The sequence below is a fragment of the Opisthocomus hoazin genome, chromosome 5, assembly GCF_030867145.1.
Source record: "Opisthocomus hoazin isolate bOpiHoa1 chromosome 5, bOpiHoa1.hap1, whole genome shotgun sequence".
Taxonomy (NCBI): Eukaryota; Metazoa; Chordata; class Aves; order Opisthocomiformes; family Opisthocomidae; genus Opisthocomus; species Opisthocomus hoazin.
In genome coordinates, this window is record NC_134418.1 from 11,170,973 (window position 1) to 11,193,569 (window position 22,597).

A 22,597-nucleotide genomic window follows, 5' to 3' on the forward strand; every position below is an offset into this window, starting at 1 on the left:
GGCAGACGCTTAATGAGAATTCAGAAATGCCTGGTAAATAACACCAAATCTAAATAAATCATACCTGAGCACATAAACCGGACCTAATAGTCAAAATTACAACCTCAGATTGGTGCTCATCATTTTCTTCTAAATTTAGGTACTCTAATATTTCTGGATGTGAATGTTGTTAGTATGTGAACATCATTTGGATTTTCTTTTGTAGGTGTGCAGAATTAGCATACCTTGAGCAACTAGGTGTGTGTCTACTCTTTACACCTGATTTGATATATAGAAAGTAAATTTGATCTATTTAATTAGGAAGCCAGTAACTAACTAATGTGCTTAGACAAAATGCATCGTTTTTACTGCTACATTCTTCTACAGGATAGAAACAAAGTGGTATTGCTGCCTATTTCTAGACTAACTACCTTGTACCTTCTCAGTAATAGTCTTACTGTTTATTTAATTAGAGGCAGGAATCTTCTAATTCAATTTGCATGATGGTAACATTGGTTTACAAGAGTTTACTAGTCCCGTTTTTCAGGCCAGATCAAACCCCAGCTTTCTCCCAGCTTTAAAACTTTAAATTTAGTCTTATGATGCTATTCTCTAAGAGGAATTTTCAAACCTTTTCCTGAAACAGATTATTTTAATAGAAGCCTGTCTCTTTCCACTAAAGACTTGTAGTATCTCTGTAGCAACTACAACACTTCTTTGTGTGAAGAAGGAAAAGTATGAGGATTCCTTATCTTCTTTTAATGCAACTTTGTAAATAGTCAAATGCCAGTTCTTAGCACGTGTGGGTGTTTCTGATGGTTCATAAGGTGTGACTCTTGTAAGTACCTACTACTAGGAAGTATTGTGATAGCATGAAGTACTCTATGGATGAGGGGTTAAGGAGTCAGGAGCTATATTGGGATTTTTTTTCTTTCCTCATCCACTTTTTCAGTTGACCTGCTCGTGCTGAGAGCTAACCTGTCCATGGAGGGATTTGCCTCTGAGTGAAAACTGTAGTGGAAAGTGTTCCAGGATTCCTTGTCCCGGTTTCCTGGGATAAGTGGCCTTCCATGCCAGTCCAGCTCTTTTGTCTTGTGCATACATTACTTTTTCAGGGAAATCTGTATGCGAGAAAGAAAAATGAAAAACTTCCTCTTAAGGTGAACTCTGTGGTGGAACAAGCACAAGTGACTCAGTAGAAGAACAAGAGATCATAAAGCAAACTCAAAGTTGATCTTAGGAGCACTGCAGTGCAGCAACTGAGGTAGAAAAACATGTAGTTGTTAAGTGATAGTGATGTACGAACTGTGAGACAGATGGTGCAAAAACTTTCATGATCTCCTTACTCAGATTGTCACGTATAGGGATTTTTATGTGTAAAACAAAAATGTACAGCAGTATGACTTCTAGTTTTGTATAAGAGCAGAGGAATTAACACATTCATTTTTTTCCTAGCAGAAATATCTTTGAAGTAAGTATCTTTTGGAAGACATTGAAGAATTTATCCCATAAATGGAGACAAATAATAAATATAAACTAGATTATTCTGAAAAAAATCTGAAAACTCACAAAAATGTATTTTTAGTTTGTATTCACTTTTCTGTTTATTTATATTTGTATCTTTTGTTTTTTGTAGCTACTTCAATCACTCTTAATAAATCCTTTGAGTATATGTAAGCCCCAAATGAATTTCAACATCCCACGTGTAGTCTGTGGTGTTTTGAAGGAAAGAAGTTAATCACTGTATGTTATAAACTGCTTGGGAGCCTTCCTTTTTTCATTGCCTAAAGTAGTAGTCTCCAAAAAGACTTCCAAAGGGTAGATCTGTAGTTCCTTTGAAGTCAATGGTAGTTTACTCCAACTGAGGATCCATGCCAGGAGTGCGTTTTAAACATACCTGGTCCATTTGCATCCACTTTAAAATTCATTTGTACTGCTCTGGCAGGAGCAGTTTGTGAATGAGAATTGGGCCTGCTGTTAGGCATATAATGTTCTATGTCATGGTTGATTTAGGCTAAATTATGATCATGCCTCAAGCAAATTTTCCACCAAGCTCTTGGTTGTATTGGTTCTAGCTTGTGGTTGCAGAATGGGTAAGATAGTTTCCAGTTGGACTGATGAACCAATCTAGGGCATGTGGGTTGTTGTGGTGTTTTTTTTTCTATGTTGTTAAGTGTTTTCGGTTTGGGGTTTTTTTCCCCCCAAATTAGTTTCCAGATGGATCAGCAAGCTCCTGCAGATTTGGTAATTGTTAGGTGCAGCCCAAGGATGGAGTTTGCAGGAGCCTTTCAGGAACAGAACGTGATCACAGTTTGACTTAAGCAAATCCTGAAAGATACTTGTTTCAGAACTGAAATTGTATTGGTTTATCACTCTTCACAAAAAATAAGCAGTGTACTCAGACTGTGTGTTTCATCTGTCTAGGTTTAAAAACAACTGAAATAATTCTGCAAACAAAATACATTCTACTTTTGCTTGCAGTGTAAAGTAATAGTTCAGTATAGTATTGGTCATGATACATAGGCAGATATCCTATAATGTGTGTATTTGTAACTGGGAACAAAATTTCTAATTCTGATTGCTCAGATCACTGCAGTTTGGCTATCAAACTGAACTAAAATCTTTAATTACTTAAGGAGTATGGACAAGTGGGAAACCAAGGCACACTCGTACTCATAAAGTCCATTCACCAGCAGCAAATATGAATTTTAATGTGAGAGTGCTGTGAGTTTTTGCAGTTGCTGTTATTTTTGTCTCTTCTTCCCTTATTTGCCTCCTGTGTTCTGTTGCGCTCCCTTATTGCATTGTGCTTTAAATTGCTGTAAACTCATTGTGGCAGGAAACATGTCTTCCTGTGTTTGTACAGAATTATGCACAATGTCTGCCTTTTTGTCCTTTATTTAATGAACTATAAGAATACGTGTGGGCATGTTGGAATCTAAATAATTACATTTACTAAGTAAACACGAGAGGTCTAGTCATTGATGCACACTGCTGCTTTGCTTATTTCAAACGTGGCAATTATAACTAGAGGTTTCACAATCTACATAAAGGAATTTTATTTCTTTTCTATCTGTTGCAGTCATGATGTACCATCATGATAAAAAAGTTTGTCAGAGTTGCCTGTAAAATTGCAGTTTTCTTACTGCTGTTTTTTTTTTCACCGCTGTTCATTAAGTTGTTGTTATAGACATATTAAAATGAAACACATGCACAGGTGTTACATTGTTTGACTGCAAGATTAGGTTCATAAATTCTGGTTCTACATTTCCTTTAAGTTGATACCAGACTTTCATACCTAATTTCTGAAGAGGTGCTGAAGCTGTTCAGCATGTATGCACTAGCATTCTTAAATGTGCACATGATTACTGGAATTGTATATCCAGCTGATGTGAAGAACCAGTTGTTCAAGTGGTTATAGCTGTGGGAACAATAAACGGTTGTGCACATAAACAAGCTGCACAAATGTTCACGTAGATCCCTGGGGTTTTTAACTGCTTACAGTGTTACTGCCCTAACAGCCAGATGAGCAAGAGGACTCGAGCATTACCTTGCTAAAGTCCAACTCTAGGCACTGGAATCCAGGAGTGTGAGGAATATTATCTTAATAATGCCATAACAACCTGGAATCTATAAGTATCTTTTATGCGTTTGTTTATTGAACTGCTTGCATTTTTGCTTCTGTTTGTGTTCAGAATTTCCTTGACTTTATAATGCTGAAGAGTTAGGTGCCTACCTTGCGCTGAGACCTGAATTTTCAGCTAGGTGATTCTGGTAAACTTGCCAAGAACCAGCCAGATTATGTGTACCATACTTCTGGAAGAAAAATGTTTCTCCGTATAAAAGAGATGCCACTCTCTTCAACCTAGTTGTTAAGCTGTGACCAGGCTTGTTTTTCAAGGAACTGAGATGTCAAAAAGTATACCGGACCTGCATGATGGAGAAGGTTGCAGAGACCCCACAAAGCAGCACTGTATTAGCTGTCTCTGGAACTGGAAGCATGACAGCCTTCCTCAAGTGATGGTGTGTGTGAACTTGTCTCCTAGCCTGAAGTTAGTGGTGCTTTAGTGTTACCGTTCTGATCTGAGGACCTGTGGTATTAATTCCACAGTGGTTTGTGTATTGAAGGTGGATCTTGCACACTAAGGGCGTGCTTTCAAAATTTGTTACTTAGTAGGCAATGTTTACAAATGTCCTTTAGCATAAAGCCATAGTTAAACAGGAATGTTTTGATTTTTCAGTAAAAGGTTTTAATCCTTATCGTGAGTGGTTTGAAGGAAAATGCGACTGTAAGTAGGAGGAGATTTGAATTCATGTGAGTTTAAAATATGTTAGGAAACTTGCCTGCAACTTTCTCTGCTGTGGGAAAGATGTATTGTAAGACAGTGTATGTACCCAGATTATTCACACGAATCTCTGTGCAGATGATGTAGAGTTTATGCACCTAGTCTTTTGCGTTTTTTGTTGAACCAATTGATTTATACAGTTAAAGGCATGGTGTAGGTTGTCTTCTTGTTGCAGTTTTATGCTTTCAGAGTTTATCTGGGTGTGGTCTAGTATGAATTTCTCAGCTGGTATCTGACAATCTGGTTTGTGGAATCAGTTTTGCAAGAATGATGTTGTAGCAATCATGCACATGGAGATACGTTGCTTGCCCTTTACAGGCAGGAAAGATGAAACATGGAGGTTGCTGAGCAACTCAATGGCAGAATCTCCGTGTCAGTGTGGTAGGCACTGAACCTTACCACGTATAGTCTGTGTACGTTTATTAGCCAAAGGTAGTATGATGCTTCTCACTATTTTCATTCCATAGGACAGAATCCAAGTTTTCTATCTCAAGGAAAACTGACTAATAATCTTCAGTGAACATTGTGCTCAGTGAAATGAGGGTCATGCTGCAAATCCAGTCTGTAAGGAAGATGGCTGTGGTTGTGGGAAGTCTGTCTGATGGCTTCAAAAATATTCTTATTTGTCTAAATCTGTTTCTACACCAGGTTGTTTTGTTCTACCACATCAGTTTCCTTTTTTTTTTTTTTTTTGCAACTGGTTGTGCTTTTACTGATGAATAAGCCAACTACCTTGCCTTATGTAAGTTTTTCAAATGTTTTTCTGAAGTTTAAAAAAAAAAGTTGAAAAATGACAACATCTAAACTTCCCTGTAGCATATTCTAATGCAGTGGCCTAACTGAACTTAGTACGTATATTTTAAGAAGTGAAAACATGTAAAAAGGTAAATGCTGAAATTCTAACTCGAAGAAGTAATTTGGGGAGGAGAAGGTAAGGTTCTCATGTATCTGAAAATGTAATTGCGGTGTTTCCTTGCTGTAATGGTGCATTGCTGCATCCACCCTTCTCTTTGTAAAAGATGAGTCTATTCAAATTGGACATTGTTCTAGCCAGAAATTATATCTGAAAGAGGCAAAAGTGGTAATTCATCTGAACCACATAGGTCAACCATAAAGCAGATTAACCTAATCGCTTTGTTGGTGATGTGTTGCAAAGTGTAAACTGCTGGTCTTTCTGGAAGAATTTTATCTGAAGTATTTTAGAATGAGATCCAGAATAGAAACTCTGTAATCAATACTGAGACACTTACAAACCACAACTATTATAATTTGATTTGATACTTATTTTAAACTGCCTCAGAAATGGAAAAGGATTTTGCAATTAGGGCATAATATGACAAACAAATTGGCCTCCTCCCATAACTTTTACCAGAAATGGCTGCTTTACCTGTAAGTGATGTAGGTCATGCATTCTCTTTACATTATTGGGACATACAGACTTTCTGTGCATTTGCTGTAAATGTAAGAACAGTCAGTAAGTTCAGAGAAAAGAGGGAGCATGTTGATTTAGTTGATACTCCTAAGCACTTGATTCTTGTGTATCTTTAATAAATTGTATGTAGTTTTTATTGACTCCTATAGGATGGTGAATTCGATTGCATTCTAGTATGTGGTCTGTTTTTGTAAAATGAAGTTCATATTGGTCACATTGTTAAGTCATTGGCTGAATATTTGGGGCAAAATACAGCAGACTTTCTTGTGTTGGACTTGAAACATAAGGCACCAGTGATCCCCTTTTTTGTTTTTTTGTTTTGTTTTTTTTTTTTTTCGTTTGGCTGTGCTTCAGAAGATGATATACTCGGTGTATATCACAATGAGTTTTACTTTTTCCAAACAGCGTTGCGGTATGAATTTGTGTCAGTTTATCATTCTTGGTCAATACCGCTTGTACTGTGTCATGCACAAAATGAGTCTTTCTGAGCAGTTTCTAACAGAAGAAATTTAACTTCTGCAGACCTTGCAGCTTAGTGTATTTTTCAGTTGCATGGTTAAATATTAGGTTGATGCTTCTGTCCATTGTTTTTCATGAACATATAATAATCTGTATCCAGTCCTTTTCTATTCAATGTATGTGTACAGGCTATCTATGTTAGTATTCCTTGATTTTGTTCATATTCAGTTCTGTTAGACACACATCTCTTTGCTCTGTGTGGTTTGGTTTTCTTCAAGCATATATTCAACTTTTTAGCATAAAAATTATTTTGTTAAAGTAGTGGGAGTTTGGTTTTATGATGTTGATAATTACAGCTTCATGATTAGTTCTGGTACTGCATGAAGTATGAGGGGGGGAGGTAGATTCAGTGTATTTGTGTTCTAAAATATTTTGGAAGGTGAATGACTTACAAAGCAACATTAGGAAATACGGTGCATAAGAAGGTGTTTTAGAGGGTAGGTATCAGTTCAAAGAATCTCTGCAAGCCAGGTTTTTAAGATTTTTTATTCATTATTTGTTTACTTTTGTAGTGATGCTACAGTTAAGAATGTTTTGTTGCAGCAGCACAGTAAGATGTCAAAGTTCCTGCTAGCAAAGATAATGTAAATTTGATATGAGCTAAGGTAAGCTAAGCTGGAACTGCTCTGATTGTGGTGGTGGAACTGTTCAAGAAGCTGTATGTTTGAGTGAAGAGTTGGGGTTTTTTAATACATACTTTATTATTTTGAAGGTGTTATTTCTTTTCTCCCTAATGATTTAATTCTGAAAGAGTTCAGTACTGTTTGCTGCTTGGTTTCTATTCGGGTTACATAGGGTAACTCCCTTCCTTTCTCTCCCATTGTGGTTAACGGTACGTACTGCTTTGGTGCAGTCAGAAAGTTTCTGTGCAGTTTTGCTACTGTTCTGTCATGTGGAAACGCATCTGGCCGTATCACTTAATAAAATCTTCTTTTAAAATACTTTACAGCACAAAAATTACTCTTCCGCTGAAATGTTTTGCAATTATATATATATATATATCTGTGTTTGTGTATCTATCTCTCTGCTTTTTTGATAAGTATGCATATGTTCTGTAAATGGAATTGGCTTCTTCAGGTCAAAGTAATGTGCTAAAATTCCAATTTAACATAAAAAATGGAGCACAGATGTATTTTTGAGAAACAATGGCAGTAGTTTTTTTGAAATCGGTTTAATACTAGTTCTGTGAAATCTGAAACATTGAAAGATCTGAATCTACAATAGATAAATTCTTCCTGATATCCTGTATCCTCCTGTAGTCTGGAATAAATGGTGTGTATTTGAGCAATGCCAACACATATATTAGTGGGGTCTACTCTTATTACTATTACTGCCCTTAAAAAAATAAAGAAAATATTTATGTACAACTTACTTATCCAAAAATGTGTATAAGAACTTTATTCTATGCTTTTTGTTACTCAACTTTAACATCTTCCGTTCTTCTCCATGGTTGAGAGAAAAGTCTCAAATTTTTTTAGTTCCTGTCTTTGGTGTTTCAGTTTTGCTTTAATTTTCAGAATACCTAGATATTTGCCTTGTCTTTGCAGAGATATTCTGTATGCACAGCCAAAATTCAAAGTATTTGTCTTGCAGAAGACTTTCTGCTTTTGTTAGTGTTTCATATAAAAGTTCTTCTATATCAAGTTTGTTACTGGTTTGGATATCCTTGTAGATAGGTTTCTTTCTAGGCATGAAAAGTAGTCTGACACATCTGTGCAGAAGTGACCTAATTTAATGCTGTTAATGTTATGTTTAATTTTATTCTGACATAGTATTGTGTTTTACATGACTCATATTTTTCTTCTAGGCAAACGGAGTGGGCGTAGTAAAAAATGGAGAGAGATGCTGAAGTTGCCACCTGTTAGTCATTGTGAAGGTATTAGATGCTCAATCGGTAGGTGTCCTGCAGAATGGTCTGTCTGATTTTTTTTTTTTTTTTTTTTTGAGAAGGAAGACTAAGAGTTTGGTGGTGTTAACTGGAAGGATTCTGTCTTGCTTTGAAATGCTAATTAGCAAAAAAAGCTATTAGACTATTAATGTGGTGGAGAAATTATGAGAAGATAAAAGCTGTATCACAGCTCCTTGTTCGTTAAAGGGAACTGCTTCTAAAGGATAAATTTACTAAGTCATCAATTAGAAAAAGGAGCCATGATATAGTTTGAATGATGTGGTAATGTATTTCTTTTTTTCCTTAATGTCTTGTATAATATTTTTTTAATCTTTTCTGTTATTATATTGTATTCTTACTTTCCAAACAATCTTGTTTGCTTTGGGATTGCTACATGACAAAATTGTTGCTTTCCATCCCCCAACCTAAATGAAACTTGATCATCTCATTCAATGTGTTTTTAATAAACGTGATAGTCTATAAGAGACAAAGGCGGCTAGAAATGAGTGTTTCACTGTTTTGGGGATCATTGTGTGTTTTTGAATTCTTTGCTAAATAAGTTAATGTAAAATTTTCACATTTTAGTGATGTTTTTCTGACCTATTCTCAAATGGGAGAGGACCGTGCTAGGACAAAGATAAAAATAAAGATATTTACTTATTATTTCTTTCTCAGAGAGAGATTATAGCCAGCTTTGTGACAAACAGCCAATAGGAAGACTTCTCTTCAGACAGTTCTGTGATTCCAGACCAGATTTGAAAAGATGCATTGAATTTCTGGATGCAGTGGTAAGCAGTGAGAAACTGGAGATGGATATCAGTAGGCAATAGCTTATACATTTTTGTTTGTAAAAAGTTTGGGTTTTGTACTGGTTTTGGTTGGGATAATTTTCTTCATTGTAGCTCATGCTGTGCTATGTTTTGGATTTTTGACCAAAACAGTGTTGATAAGAAGGATGTTTTAGTTATTGCTGAAGAGTGATTACACAGTATCAAGACCTTCTATGTTTCTCACGTGGCTCCACCAGCAAGGAGGCTGGGGGTGCCAAGAAGTTGGGAGGGGACACAGCTGGGAGAGCTGATCCCATCTGAACAAAGGGATGTCCCATACCATATGACGCCGTGCTCAGCCATAAATCTGGGGGAAAGAATGAGGAAGCTGGAAAGTTAAGAGTTGTGGTATTTGTCTTGCCAAGTAGTGTTACACATGATGAAGTCCTGCTTTCCTGGAAATAGCTAAACATCTGCCTGCCAGTGGGAAGAAGTGAATGAATTCCTCATTTTGCCTTGCTTGTGTGTGCAGCTTTGCTTTATCTACTTAACTGTCTTTATCTCAACCCACAAGTTTTCTCAGAATCACAGAATCACAGAATCACAGAATAGTAGGGGTTGGAAGGGACCTCTGTGGGTCATCTAGTCCAACCCTCCTGCCGAAGCAGGGTCACCTACAGCAGGCTGCACAGGACCTTGTCCAGGCGGGTCTTGAATATCTCCAGAGAAGGAGACTCTACAACCTCCCTGGGCAGCCTGTTCCAGTGCTACGTCACCCTCAGAGGGAAGAAGTTCTTCCTCATGTTCAGACGGAACTTCCTCTGCTTCAGTTTGTGCCCATTGCCCCTTGTCCTGTCACTGGGTACCACTGAAAAGAGCTTGGCCCCGTCCTCCTGACACCCACTATGCCAAAATCTCACTTCTACTCTTCTGATTATCACTGGGGGGAGTGAGTGGCTGCATGAGGCTCAGCTGCCTACCAGGGTTAACACACAACAATTATATAAAATACTAATTTTATCTAAACACATCTGTGCACTAACTCTGCATACCTGAAAATACAGTGAGATTTATTCTTTGCCAACTCTAAAGCTGTAACTTTTCATGAATGTAAAAAAACTTTGGCTCTGTTACTTAAAGGATGATGATTAATATTTGCTATAAAATCTCTGCCATCTTGGTATGGTCAGAGCTACAAAAATGGACATGATGGGAATGACAGAAGTAATTTTAGAAAGACATGCTGCTTGACTTCTTGAGCCTAAAAGGATGTGCATACAATGAATATTACTGATGATACGCAGAAATGTTGCAAACATAAACTTGAAAATTTGCAACCTGCAGGGAAATCCCAGGCTAGACAGAATGTGCTAATTAAAAAAAATACAGTGGAGATGGAAATTTAGGGAACTGTCTGTGGAAGGAGAGAAACCCGGTTTTAGAGACCAAGGGAAAAGGAGGTGTCTTATCTTGATGGTATCTAAAACTGAAGAATGAGGGGAGGAAGGAAGTATGCCCACAGCCATGTTTTGTAAAAAATCCTCAGACAAAACCCTCATGGGGTGGGGGGGAAGTAGTGAGAGAGCAGTAGGCAGGCACACGACAGTCCTTAAGAGGAGAGAATAATAGCTCAGAGCTTTTTATTCTTTGTCCCTCATAGTTAATCCAAGTGCAGTAAGATATAGTCTTAAACTAAGATTGCTGCCAAGAGAGCAGTTTTCCTCATCACACCCGTTTTTGTTCTTATATTCGGGGAACAGACAACCAAAGAAGATGGTCAAATTATGCTGCTGCTTACATGCATCCCAAATAGAGTCTCAGAATGCAAGATGGCTCTGAAAGGTGCAGGGTGTAAGGAAGTACATGGGATTATTGCTGTGCTCCGTTCACTGTATCTTCCTTCCCCCTGTGGGCGTATAAACTGAGGCACTTGATCAGCTAAAAAGGAACTTTAGTGTCAAATAAATAGAATTGCCTTATGTTTGTCAATGAATCTTTGTGCAATTAGGCTTGCTCCCCAGGTGCATTTCACCACACTTTTGTGACTCTTAGGAGCTGTTCTAGCACCAAACTCCAGAGACCAATTTGACAGTTGGAGACAGAATGGATTGAATGGAAGTCCAGAACAGTGGAGTTAAAGTGAATGTAAACTAGAGCCTTTAAGGAGCATCACACAACGGGGAGACCACTGAAAACTGTGGATGCACTGTTAACAGTTACAACCTCTGTACACATTTTTGATCCTTAAGAGCTTAGATAAGTAGTAGCAGAATCTTAGGCAGCACAAAGGAGAAAAAAGTCTTAGGCAGGAGTGTAAGGCAGGTGTGTCTTTGCTCTACAGGTGTCATTTTTCAGGTGAAATTTTCTCCAAGAAGTAACTGTGTTTTACACTAAATGAAAATTTTGAATTGTTTTGAAATATGCAACCTATAATTTTATGTGGATTGCAACACTTCTGTGAATTAACAATGACTGTCATAGTTGATAATCTGATGTAAGAGATGATTTCACAATTTACTCTTTAATTTTTTAATTTCCATTTGAAAAATCATGGTGAAGTAGTATGCTTGAAAATCACTGAAACAGAAGTCTTTTAAGAGTGAGGATTGTTGCTAATTAGTCACTCGCATGATGTGAAAGCTAGCATGCTGTATTGATCAAGAAAGTGAGATAAAATACCTACTGTCCCTTACAGATGGTTCCTGAGTTAGCCTGATTCCCTTTTCTGGACTGGACTTGAGCAATTTTTTTTGGGGGGTGAGGAGGTGAAGTTGAGGGGATTTTTTGTTGATTTTGTTTGTAAGGCAGTAATGTGAAGGGAAAGGCTAAGGTTGTGGGGCTTTTACCTTGGGTTTTGCCAATTTAAAAAAAAATTATTATTTTAAATAAATTTTAGACTTAAACTTTCTGAAAATAAACTTTCTGGCATAAAATGCCATAGTTTTAAGAGCCTTGCATCTTAATTGAGAGAGTTTTCTGACTCTGTTATATGCACCAATGTGATTTCAGCAGTATGATTATTTCAGGAGGCCAAAACGGCAAAATCAAAGTAGTACAATGCTATGTTGTCTACCTTTACTGAGTACTAAGACTGGTAAGCTTTAACTCTCGAGAAGGTTTTGACCTTAAAGTCTGGAGTCAGCTTGGCTTCACAGAAACAAGACGTGTGAAATAATTAAATAAAAGTGACAGGAATTAAAGTGAAGAATTACAGTTATCCAGTCATCTAGTGACTCATTTCACTAGCTGAGGACAAGGTTACTGAAGTATGAAAAAGAATGGGTGATAGCTCAAACTTCCCTCTTAAGCTCTGTGAGTAACAGAAATTAGTTGACAAGGCTGTGTCTTAAACTTCCTTTTAAATTACAGTATCTGCTTAAAACAGTATGCCTAACTGCATTAAGTTAGTGACTGCTTTGACATAAATGTTAAAGGTGGTAAGTGCACTGCTGTGGTTGATTAACTGTTCTGACCTGCTCAGGTTGTTTGGTAGTTGCAGAAGAATTCCTTCCCATTGGACTGATTGTTGTGGAAATAAAGTAGCAAAAACAATGGCTTGCATTTGTTTATGGATTTGAATACTGTGCTGAAGTGGTTGATACCATAATGTCTCAGAAGAAAAAGATGTTGATGACTTAGTAGTGAGTCAGTGTGGGTTAGTTGCAGTTGATTGCAGAACTGGAGTTCAGGGATTCTGTTACTTCCAGAGTTGTGTGTGTTTGGTTCTTGGACTGTCATTTTTCAGTGTTCTAGTTTTCTTTATAAAGGTAAATAACTTATCTTCTGATTAGATCAATCACTTGGAACTTCCTATGAGGTTCCTAATGATTTTTGTCCCAATATGCCAAACTGTTGTTTTGTATGTTACAGTCCTCCATTCTGGAGGTCTGCCATATATTCTGTGTTCCTAGGTGCACATATTTATATTCTGAGATATGAAATAAGCTTTGATTGAGTTGGCCCAGCTTACGAAACTAATACAGGTTGCTGTTTGAGCTTGCTCTTTTCTAATTCATCTCTTCCCAGATTCTGTGTTATCTTTAAATGTTGTAACTTCTGATGTGTGCTTCTAGGTTATTTCTTACAAATATTAATAGTAAGTAGTCCTTGAAATTTTTCAATACCAGTATCTGTTTGATGGTTTGTGTTGTTGTCTCCCCCCCCCAAGTAATTAACTCTGGAGCTCTCTTAAGCTTCCAGTAGTTTATCTGCAAAATGCACTGTATTGCACAATGGTCTTTTTCTACATCACAGTGCCATATACTACTAAGACAAAAACTTAACAAAATTTTGTATCTACTCAGTTTTATTTCCTCAAAGAATGAAGTAGGGTTTGGTATAGATCTCCCCTATTTCCAGTTAACATGACCTTATTAGAAAGTAGTAGTTTTATACTGGTTTTACCAAAGACCGTAGTAAAGAAAAGTACATGAAGGAAAAAAAATAATACAGTGAAGAAAAAGCTGATTATTGTACTCTTATTTAATTGTTTCCCATCTGGACCATTCTGCCCTACAATATTACATAAATACTATTTCGTTGTAATTGATCTAATTTAACCTCTAGGATTCCGTTTCTGTAATTGCATTTAGACTAATTATTAGTTTTCGTGTGTCTTCCACAAGTTAAAATCCATGTGCTTTTTTTTCTTCGCACTGTTCTTCATACATGCTTCACTATGTAGCCTAAAAATTTTTAACTTCATTTTAAACATAAGAGCATTCAATTCCTTTTATATTAAGAGCATTGCGTTATTCATGATAAAATTTACCTAGCATCATGTAAAAGACTGTAGTGTCGAATAGCTCTGAACATAATTTAATTTTCAATTCCATTCCCCTAGGCAGAATATGAGGTATCTTCAGATGAAAAGCGTATAGACTGTGGCCTGAAAGTTTTAGAGACGTACTTCACTAATGGGGTAAATATATTGTGTTGCAAAATACAGTCTCGAGTGTTTTGTAAATGCTGGATAAATAGAGATCTAAGTGGTTGCATTGTTTTTAATAAAATGACTTTCAAACTTCATTAGTCCCATTTCTGTCTTTCTGAAAGGTATAGTGCCTTCTAAAATTGTGAAACTCTTATCAACTTGAGCAGAAGCTTTGACTGATCTCTGCTTTTAAGACTGCTACCATTACCATTTATTCTCCTGTGTTTTCTAAATAAAATACTGGTCTCAAGTAAATGTATATTTTTAAACAAACTCATTTAGCATCTGAAGAAAACTTATTAGCAAGTTAACTCAGTTTTGTAGTCTGAAGACATGAGAATGAGGAATTCTTGAAATTCTAAGGCTTCTTTCAGACTCCTGTGTGGCCCTGGTTGGTTTGCTGTAAATTTTCAGAATTGCTGCAGGTTTTCGCAAAGTGAAACATTGTTTTGTTTTGTTCTAGAACATTCTGTTTCTCTGTATTTTGCATGGAGATCATTAATAGCTGATCTTTTGCAGATCTCACTGATTGATTTTTAAGAGTGTGTTCTTTGGTGTTCAATAGAAGCTTTTCTGTGGATGTATAACAAGATGATTGCTTTCTATGAATAGATGATCCTTCTGCTTCTCTTACTTTGGTCATCTTGAGAAGGCTTCACTCTGAATGAAGGTCTTGCAGATGCCTTAAAAGCAGATAGACTCCCAAGTTTGCCACAAGTCTTCTAATAATTTATTTGAGACTACCATAAGTCACATGCAGTTTCTGAAAAAAACCCCAGATTTCTTTGGGATGGTTTGAAATAGTTTCCCTGATTGTGTGTGTCTGTCTTTCCCCTTCCTTCCATCCTGCCAAACCAAATAGATAACTTGGTATTGTGGTGATAAACTTACGAAAAAAAAAAAAAAAAGATTTGACTTATTGTCATGTTTGTTTACCCGGATACTGAAATAGTAAATAACTGTAATAGCTTTCAATGCATTTTTCTGTGGTAGGGAACAAATAAAAATTTTGCCTGAATATGACTTTCTTGGTTTTCTCTTTAGCCAAACCGTTCCTTTCCTTTTCCTGTATTAGCAGATTTCACTTCACTTTGAATATAGAACTTTTACTTGTTCTACTGATTTACAAAATGGCTTTCATTGTAGCCTTTTTTCCTTTTTATTGTTATGTAAAGTCTGCAGCACACTTGCCAGAAATACCTCAGGAAACTGTAAATGAATGTAAAGCAAGACTGGAAAAGAACCCTTCTAAGGATCTTTTTATGGACTGTACTAGGTGAGTTAAAAATGCATAGTGCTAAGTTTGAATATCACAGAGGAATTAATGTGTTTCTGAGAGAAATGAAAGGTGAAGTTATTACACCCAGGAGTATTTGGTCTCTGAAATGAGAGTAGGTAAGAAATTTGGAACAGCTTTATTAAAGGACTAGGTTTCCTTCAGATGGGATGTAGATGTTTGGCTTTTGCAGAGCTTTTTCTTTAATGCTATTTTCGCATAAAATCACACTATTATCTGCTACCAAGTATTCTGTAAGTTAGAATAGCATTTCTGTTTATTATATTATTACCTTTTGAGTGACTTTTCTTCCATGATGAAGGTATTTAAAAAAATATGAAGTTATAAACCGGAGCTTGAAAGGTTTCTGAACAATGTTACACAATTTGGTGACCTACTATCAACAGACAAGGAGAAGGCTGAGGTACTCAACAACATTTTTGCCTTAGTCTTCACTGGCAACCTCTCTTCTCACCTCTCCCGATTCAATGGACTGCAAGATGGGGACTGGGGGGTATAGCCCCTCCCAGTATAAGAGAAGATCAGATTCGTGACCACCTGAGGAACCTGAACATACAGAAGTCTATGGGACCTGATGAGATGCATCCCAGAGTCCTGACGGAATAGGCTGATGTCATTGCCAAGCCACTCTCCATGATATTTGAAAGGTCATGGCAGTCAGGCGAAGTCCCTGGTGACTGGAGGAAGGCAAATGTTGTGCCCATTTTTAAAAAGGGTGGAAGGGAGGACCCTGGGAACTACCGACCTGTCAGCCTCACCTCTGTGCCTGGGAAGATCATGGAACAGATCCTCCTAGAAGCTGTGCTAAGGCACGTGGAGGACAGGGAGGTGGTTCGAGACAGCCAGCACAGCTTCACTGAGGGCAAGTCCTGCCTGACCAACCTAGTGGCTTTCTAAGATGATGTGACTAGATCAGTGGACAAGGGAAGAGCTATGGATGTGATCTATCTGGACTTCTGTAAAGCCTTTGACACAATCCCTCACAACATCCTTCTCTCTAGACTGGAGAAATATGAATTTGATGGGTGGACTGTTTGGTGGCTAAGGAATTGGTTGGAAGGTCGCAGCCAGAGGGTAGTGGTCAACAGCTCAATGTCCAAATGGACACTGGTGACAAATGGTGTCCCTCAGGGCTCCATACTTGGACCAGTACTGTTTAGTAATTTTCATCAGTGACATAGACAGCGAGATCGAGTGCACCCTCAGCATGTTTGCAGATGACACCAAGCTGAGTGGTGCAGTTGACACACCAGAAGGATGGGATGCCATCCAGAGGGACCTGGACAAGCTTGAGAAGTGGGCCTGTGTGAACGTCATGAGGTTCAACAAGGCCAAGTGAAGGGTCCTGCACCTGGGTCAGGGCAACACCTAATATTATTACAGGCTTGGGGATGAAGGGATTGAGAGGAGCCCTGCTGAGAAGGAGTTGGGGGTACTGGTGGATGAAAAGCTGGACATGAGCCACCAATGTGTGCTCGTAGCCCAGAAGGCCAACGATCTCCTGGGCTGCATTCCCAGCAGTGTGGCCAGCAGGTTGAGGGAGGGGATTCTGCCCCTCTGCTCTGCTCTGGTGAGACCCCACCTGGAGTCCTGCGTCCAGCTCTGGAGCCCTCAGCACAGGACAGACATGGAGCTGTTAGAGAGGGGCCAGAGGAGGGCCATGAAGATGATCCAAGGGCTGGAGCACCTCTCCTATGAGGAAAGGCTGAGAGAGTTAGGGCTTTTTGGCCTGGAAGAGAGAAGGTTCCAGGGAGACCTTATTGTGGCCTTTCAGTACTTAAGGGAGGCCTATAGGAAATCTGGGGACAATCTGTTTAGCAAGGGACTGTTGTGATAGGACAAGGGGTAATGGTTTTACACTAAGGGAGGGTAGATTTAGGGTGGATATAAGGAAGAAATTTTATACAATGAGGGTGATGAAACACTGGCACAGGTTGCCCAGAGAGGCAATGGAGGCCCCATTCATAGAAACATTCAAGGCCATGTTGAATGGGGCCCTGAGCAACCTGGTCTAGTTGAAGATGTCCCTGCTCACTGCAGGGGGGTTGGGCTAGATGACCTCTAAAGGTCCCTTCCAACCCAAAGCATTCTATAATTCTATGAATTTATGGTTCTTGAAAACAGGTTGAACTAAGGCAAACAGTTATATTCCATTAAGATGGCTGATTGAAGGATCTGTAGTGATAGTTAACGCAAACAAATACAAGTTGATGTTGTTGTGAAGTCATGAAGTGCTACTTCACACAGCAGCAGCAGGGAAACTTTTCTTGGGACAGTACATGTTTACCAGTGTTGCATGTCTTTCTAAAGCCTTTATGTTTCTAATATTACTGGTTCTTCAAGGCGTGCTTGATCATGTCTGAAGGATTGCAACATGTTTTGTCACTGCTTAGGTCATCTCCCTGGCAACAAAAATAAGCATACTTTATAACAACCTGAGATTATAAGATTGAAAGGTATGTGTGAGAACACCTAGTAAAACATGTCTCAAATGGAGGATCTGTCATGTAGGTCATCCCCTTTCCTCTGTCCAATAAATATCTGAATACAGTTTGAATAACTTGTGTCCCTGTCATTCCGCCCCCCCCCAATTTAAATTAAGAGGAATTATAAACTATTTGGTGTTCAGGTTTGGACATGGCATTTAGTATTTTTATTTCAAATCCTAGAATAAAATTTTACTTACCAGTCTCCAAAGAATGTATGAAAACTTGTAGATGGTTTCCTGAAAATATCTGTCAGCGGTCATATTTGGGGGGTCATACAGGCATTGCATAGCTACTGAGAGGCTGATGTTTAGGTGGGCTTGAAGACACTGAATGAGAATGCAGAAGTCAAGCTTTCAAGTTACTCTTAACTAACAGTAGTTTGGCATTCACTGGTGTTCTGACAGGAACAGTTTTCTGCGACAGGCACTCACTTGGTGAGGCATCTGGGTTAAAACCATTGTACAGCACAGTGACAATATTTTTCTGCCTACAGCTTCATTAATGTTTAGCTATATTTTAATAGATAGATAGCACCGCCTGCTTCATTGTTTTTTTTCAGAATAAGATTGATTTTTATTTTCCTGTTGCTAGAATTGTCCATGAATACCTAAGCAGAAGACCTTTTGAAGCTTACCAAGAAAGTGTGTATTTTTCCCGTTTTTTACAGTGGAAATGGCTGGAAAAGTAAGTTTATTTATAATGTTTGCATTATAATTTTGCTTTGCTTTGTGGCAAATTCTGCTTGTTATGCTAGAAATGCTATAGAGCCCTAATGCATGACACTGCCTGTCTAAGAAATTATGATCTGAAGGACAGATGTAAAGGATTATGTTGGACTATTGACTCTCTCACTGTCCCATCAATGGAGGCATCTGTCCAGGAGTCTTTAACTGGTAACTTTGTATTAGGTAAATGCAAATATATCATCATATGGATATAAGTTTGGTTGTCAAGTGTGCAGTGGGAAACCAATCTTTTGTGGGAATGCTATCATCCTTTAGTTTCAACCTTGGTCTAATTAGTGGTCAATAAGCAGATTAATCTAGTTTTATAACCCATTGGGTGATGGGGTAACTAATCAGTTTTTGCGGGTGGTACAGGCACAGATCTAGTAATTACAAGACAGCAAGATTTGTATATCTCAGAATGTAGTTTGGGCTTTTAAATCAATACTAAATGAGTGTCCAGACTTTTTCAGAAGGCTGAAATTTAGTACAAATTGATTGTAATTCAGCACTGCTGGGTATCATGATGACGTATTCAAATATTAAGGTGCTTGAGCATTAATTTTATGGTAAATTCCAATTATCTGGTATCTTTGACTCTATTAGTAGCAAAAGCCAGGAAGATAACTGGGGAAGTTACTCAGACAATTAAACCTCCATTTGTTGTCCTGAGAACAAAGCTGCATTAACAGTGAATGCTCTTTTAAAACAAAACAAAAATCGCCAGCTTACCACCATGAAATAGCCCTGCTCTGATACATGTTCAGGAATGTTTTAGCATAGAATGGCTAACACGTTTACTGCCTCCAGTTCTCTGTTCCTCTTCCACTACATCAATACCTTAACAATTGGGCTCTGGAATTGCTGTTGCATACCACAACTCTTTGTTTTTTGAAAAAGCCGAACAGCAAAGCAAAAGCAGAAGTGGTTTACCTTTTAAATGCTGTATTGTAAGCATGAGCTCATTGAAACGCAGCCTACATGTCAGCATACTGCAACTAAGGGAGACAACTGGAGGTGATAAATTGACCATTGATGAGAACAGATAAGGCTCTAACAGTAAAAAGCACAGGGCCTAATTGATCGGCTTTTCTTCCTGCTCTTGTGAATGCCTGATGACCACATGAGGGAGCTAATGTTTCTAATCAGAGCCCCCCTTTCATTTGAAATTCAGCTTCTTATAGTGCTGTCTTCATGAGGTCAAGGCAGCTGTTCAGTAAGACATCATAGAACAGAAAGAAGAAAGTGAAGGCAGACCTCTGGGTGGGGAGGGGAATACTGACTCTTGTAATTCCTGTTGCAGTAATTGTTTCTTTCTCTTAATCAGGCAACCAGTAACCAAACACACATTTAGGCATTACCGAGTACTAGGCAAAGGTGGATTTGGAGAGGTGAGTACAGAAGTATCTTTCTGCGAGGAAATCCTTAAGAAAAGTTAATACAGAGGAAGAGCAGTTTTTTAACTCTTAACTCTGACAATTTACGTTTGGCATGTCACCTGGCAAACTGTCGTCAATCCAAACTGTTTTCTTCTAATGTGTTTAGTTTCAGTATCATAGGTAATGCACAAAGTTGGAGAAAACTTCCATTAACTAACAACAGTTGCTTCTGTTTAGAAACTTCATTTGGCAATAAGAATGTAGTTTGTACTTAATAATTGCGTAGAATATTCATGAACCTGATAAGAAAATCAATAGATTTTCTTCATTCTATTTATAATTCATTGGATATCTTTTTCCCGTATGTGCTTTAACCAGAGCCCTATATTGAAGGGGAAGGAGGGTTACTAATTTACCATTGTTTTTCTCCCACTTGATTATGGCGTGGATGTTTGTCCTCTGTCCTGCTTGCCTAGACATATACTGTTAACCACAGTCATGTGTTTCAGCAACACAAGATCCACAGTTTTACTGAACTGTTCAACCCAACAAAAATGGGTTTGCTCCTGTCTTCTACTTCTGTTACAGCTTTTGTGACCCTTCGAAGTTGTTTCATGAGAGAAAGCTCTGTATTGATGCTTGCAGACCTTCATTTTCTGAGAGCGTTCAAGAGTGTGAAAAAAGAAAATAAAATTTTATCTTCTTTAAAAAAAGTTATAAAAAACCCCTAGCATTTCTGACACACCTTCCTTCCTTCCTTCCTTCCTTTTTAGGTGTGTGCCTGTCAAGTACGGGCAACAGGAAAAATGTATGCTTGTAAAAAGCTGGAAAAAAAGAGAATAAAGAAGAGAAAAGGAGAATCAATGGCTCTAAATGAAAAAAGAATTCTAGAAAAAGTGAATAGTAGGTTTGTAGTAAGTATCTATTGATCTTATTCTCAGAAGTTTGTTTTGCTTTGTTTCATTTCAGTCTCTTCCAGGAGCTTGTGGGCACAAGACACTTTTTAATTGATTTAGAGAATGCATGACTGCTGAGATAAATCATTGATACAATGATAAATGTTTTGTGATTGTGAGTAGTTCTGTGCTTTTTTCTCCAATAATGAATTGGTTTTAGTCTGCCTGCTTTATTTCTCACTTACAGCTGAAACATTAGGTTGTGTTTCAGCACGCTGATGCCACTGAATCTTTGTTCTCTGTTTGAAGGCGAATAGATTATTCTGTAGTACTCAGACTTGAATAATCACTTAAATTCTATTTCTGCTGCAGCCTATAACTAAGTATATTTGCCTACGTTTAAAAAGAGGATATTGCATATACTTTATTCCATCCTATTTTTTTCCTTCTCTGTCTCTTCTTCGAGTGCATTGCTCTCTGTTTTCTTCTCTTACCCCTTTTTTCCCTCCCATACACCTATTTTCTTATAATTAATGCTGTTTTCTAATTTCATGTTTGTAGGTCACTCATAAATGCACTTACAAAGGGGTGACTTGATGAGAGTGTGCCATTTAATTGCTGTTAAAAGTTCCATGTCCTGCATTTCTGTGACTTTTAATGGTAGAGGTTTTATATCCTTTGATGTTTTCATAGCATTTATTACTCTATTGCTTATACATTTCAAGATAGACATGAAATTTGACTAGTGTATTGATTCAGGTTATTTACATTTCCTTGCTGTGTATTAAGGCTTAAGGAGGTGTAATAATTAACAGAACTTTTGAACAGAAATTCCACAGAATGAAAGTCTTAATACTTTAACTTGATACTATCCTGTAAATTATGGTCTGTTAGTAGCTCTAATTACTAAGCAGTGAAATAACTTAGAATGATCAAAGATATACCAGGTAAACTTTCCCTCAAGTAATGTTTAGTTTTTCATGGAATTGTTGTCATTTAAATGTTAATTTTAAATGCATTTTGCTTTGTTTTTAAATCCATTCACTGATAAATTCTATTGGTGTTCAGAGGGGATTTTAACGTACCTGTGTTAGAGGGTAGTGAAAGTTATTTATAAGCATAGTATTTTATACATACGTATATAGATGTATTTTCTGATAAGCTTTATGTATTAAAACCCCCCTGTATAATACTGCCAGCTAAAAGAAAAAATAAGAACCTGCTGGCCAGATACCTCAATATAGTACAAATGATTATAAATAATGTTTTTGTGTAAATACGCTAATGTTACTTTCTCACAAGGCTCATGGGCTTGAATTGATTGAAATTGAATCCAAAAATTACCTGAATTGATCCAGAAATTACTAGTAGTAGAGATACGTGAGATGAGTGAAACTTCTATTTTTGAGTAATATTTTTCAAGATATGTAAATATTATAAATCAATTTATTTATCAAAGTTGAATTTGCGATCACTTTATAGGATTGAGCATAAGTTATTTTCCTCTTGCCATCCAATGTTTTTTTTAATGCGACAGAGAATATCTAGATCTAGGGTTGCGGTAATACTGGCTTGGAAGTGGGTGGATAATTTGTTATGCTTGTGTCACAAGTGAGGTCATTAATAGCTGGACAGGTCAGTATAAAACCACCAAATAAGAACCCTTGCCCCAAGTAGCTGATTTGTAGATTTGTTTCATTTTATTATTTAGTATTGGATTTATGCTTCTGAAGGAATAGTTTGGACACTACTGAGTTACGGCATTTATGTACTTGTACTGTGTTTAAAAATACATTCATTGAGTCATAAAAATCCTACTGATTTTTACCTTACTTACATTTAGCTTATGTTAGGTAAGTATGTTTAAATCCCATTGCTTTCAGTACAAGTTAGTAAGTAAGTAATTTTGAAGATCCTGCCAGATGATCGTCAGCAGACCATAGC

The 22,597-nt window shown here is 37.5% G+C and overlaps 1 protein-coding gene across 2 annotated transcripts in view; it reads left to right on the forward strand.

The window, feature by feature from the left end:
* GRK4 (G protein-coupled receptor kinase 4) overlaps positions 1–22,597 on the forward strand; it is a 45,058-nt gene that overhangs the window by 2,628 nt on the left and 19,833 nt on the right. For both annotated transcript variants that reach the window (XM_075420411.1, XM_075420412.1), the window contains exons 2-8: positions 8,084–8,170; positions 8,840–8,952; positions 13,778–13,855; positions 15,043–15,143; positions 18,245–18,337; positions 19,706–19,769; positions 20,531–20,671. In XM_075420411.1, coding sequence (XP_075276526.1) covers positions 8,084–8,170; positions 8,840–8,952; positions 13,778–13,855; positions 15,043–15,143; positions 18,245–18,337; positions 19,706–19,769; positions 20,531–20,671 — 677 coding nt within the window. The remainder of the gene's footprint in view (positions 1–8,083; positions 8,171–8,839; positions 8,953–13,777; positions 13,856–15,042; positions 15,144–18,244; positions 18,338–19,705; positions 19,770–20,530; positions 20,672–22,597) is intronic.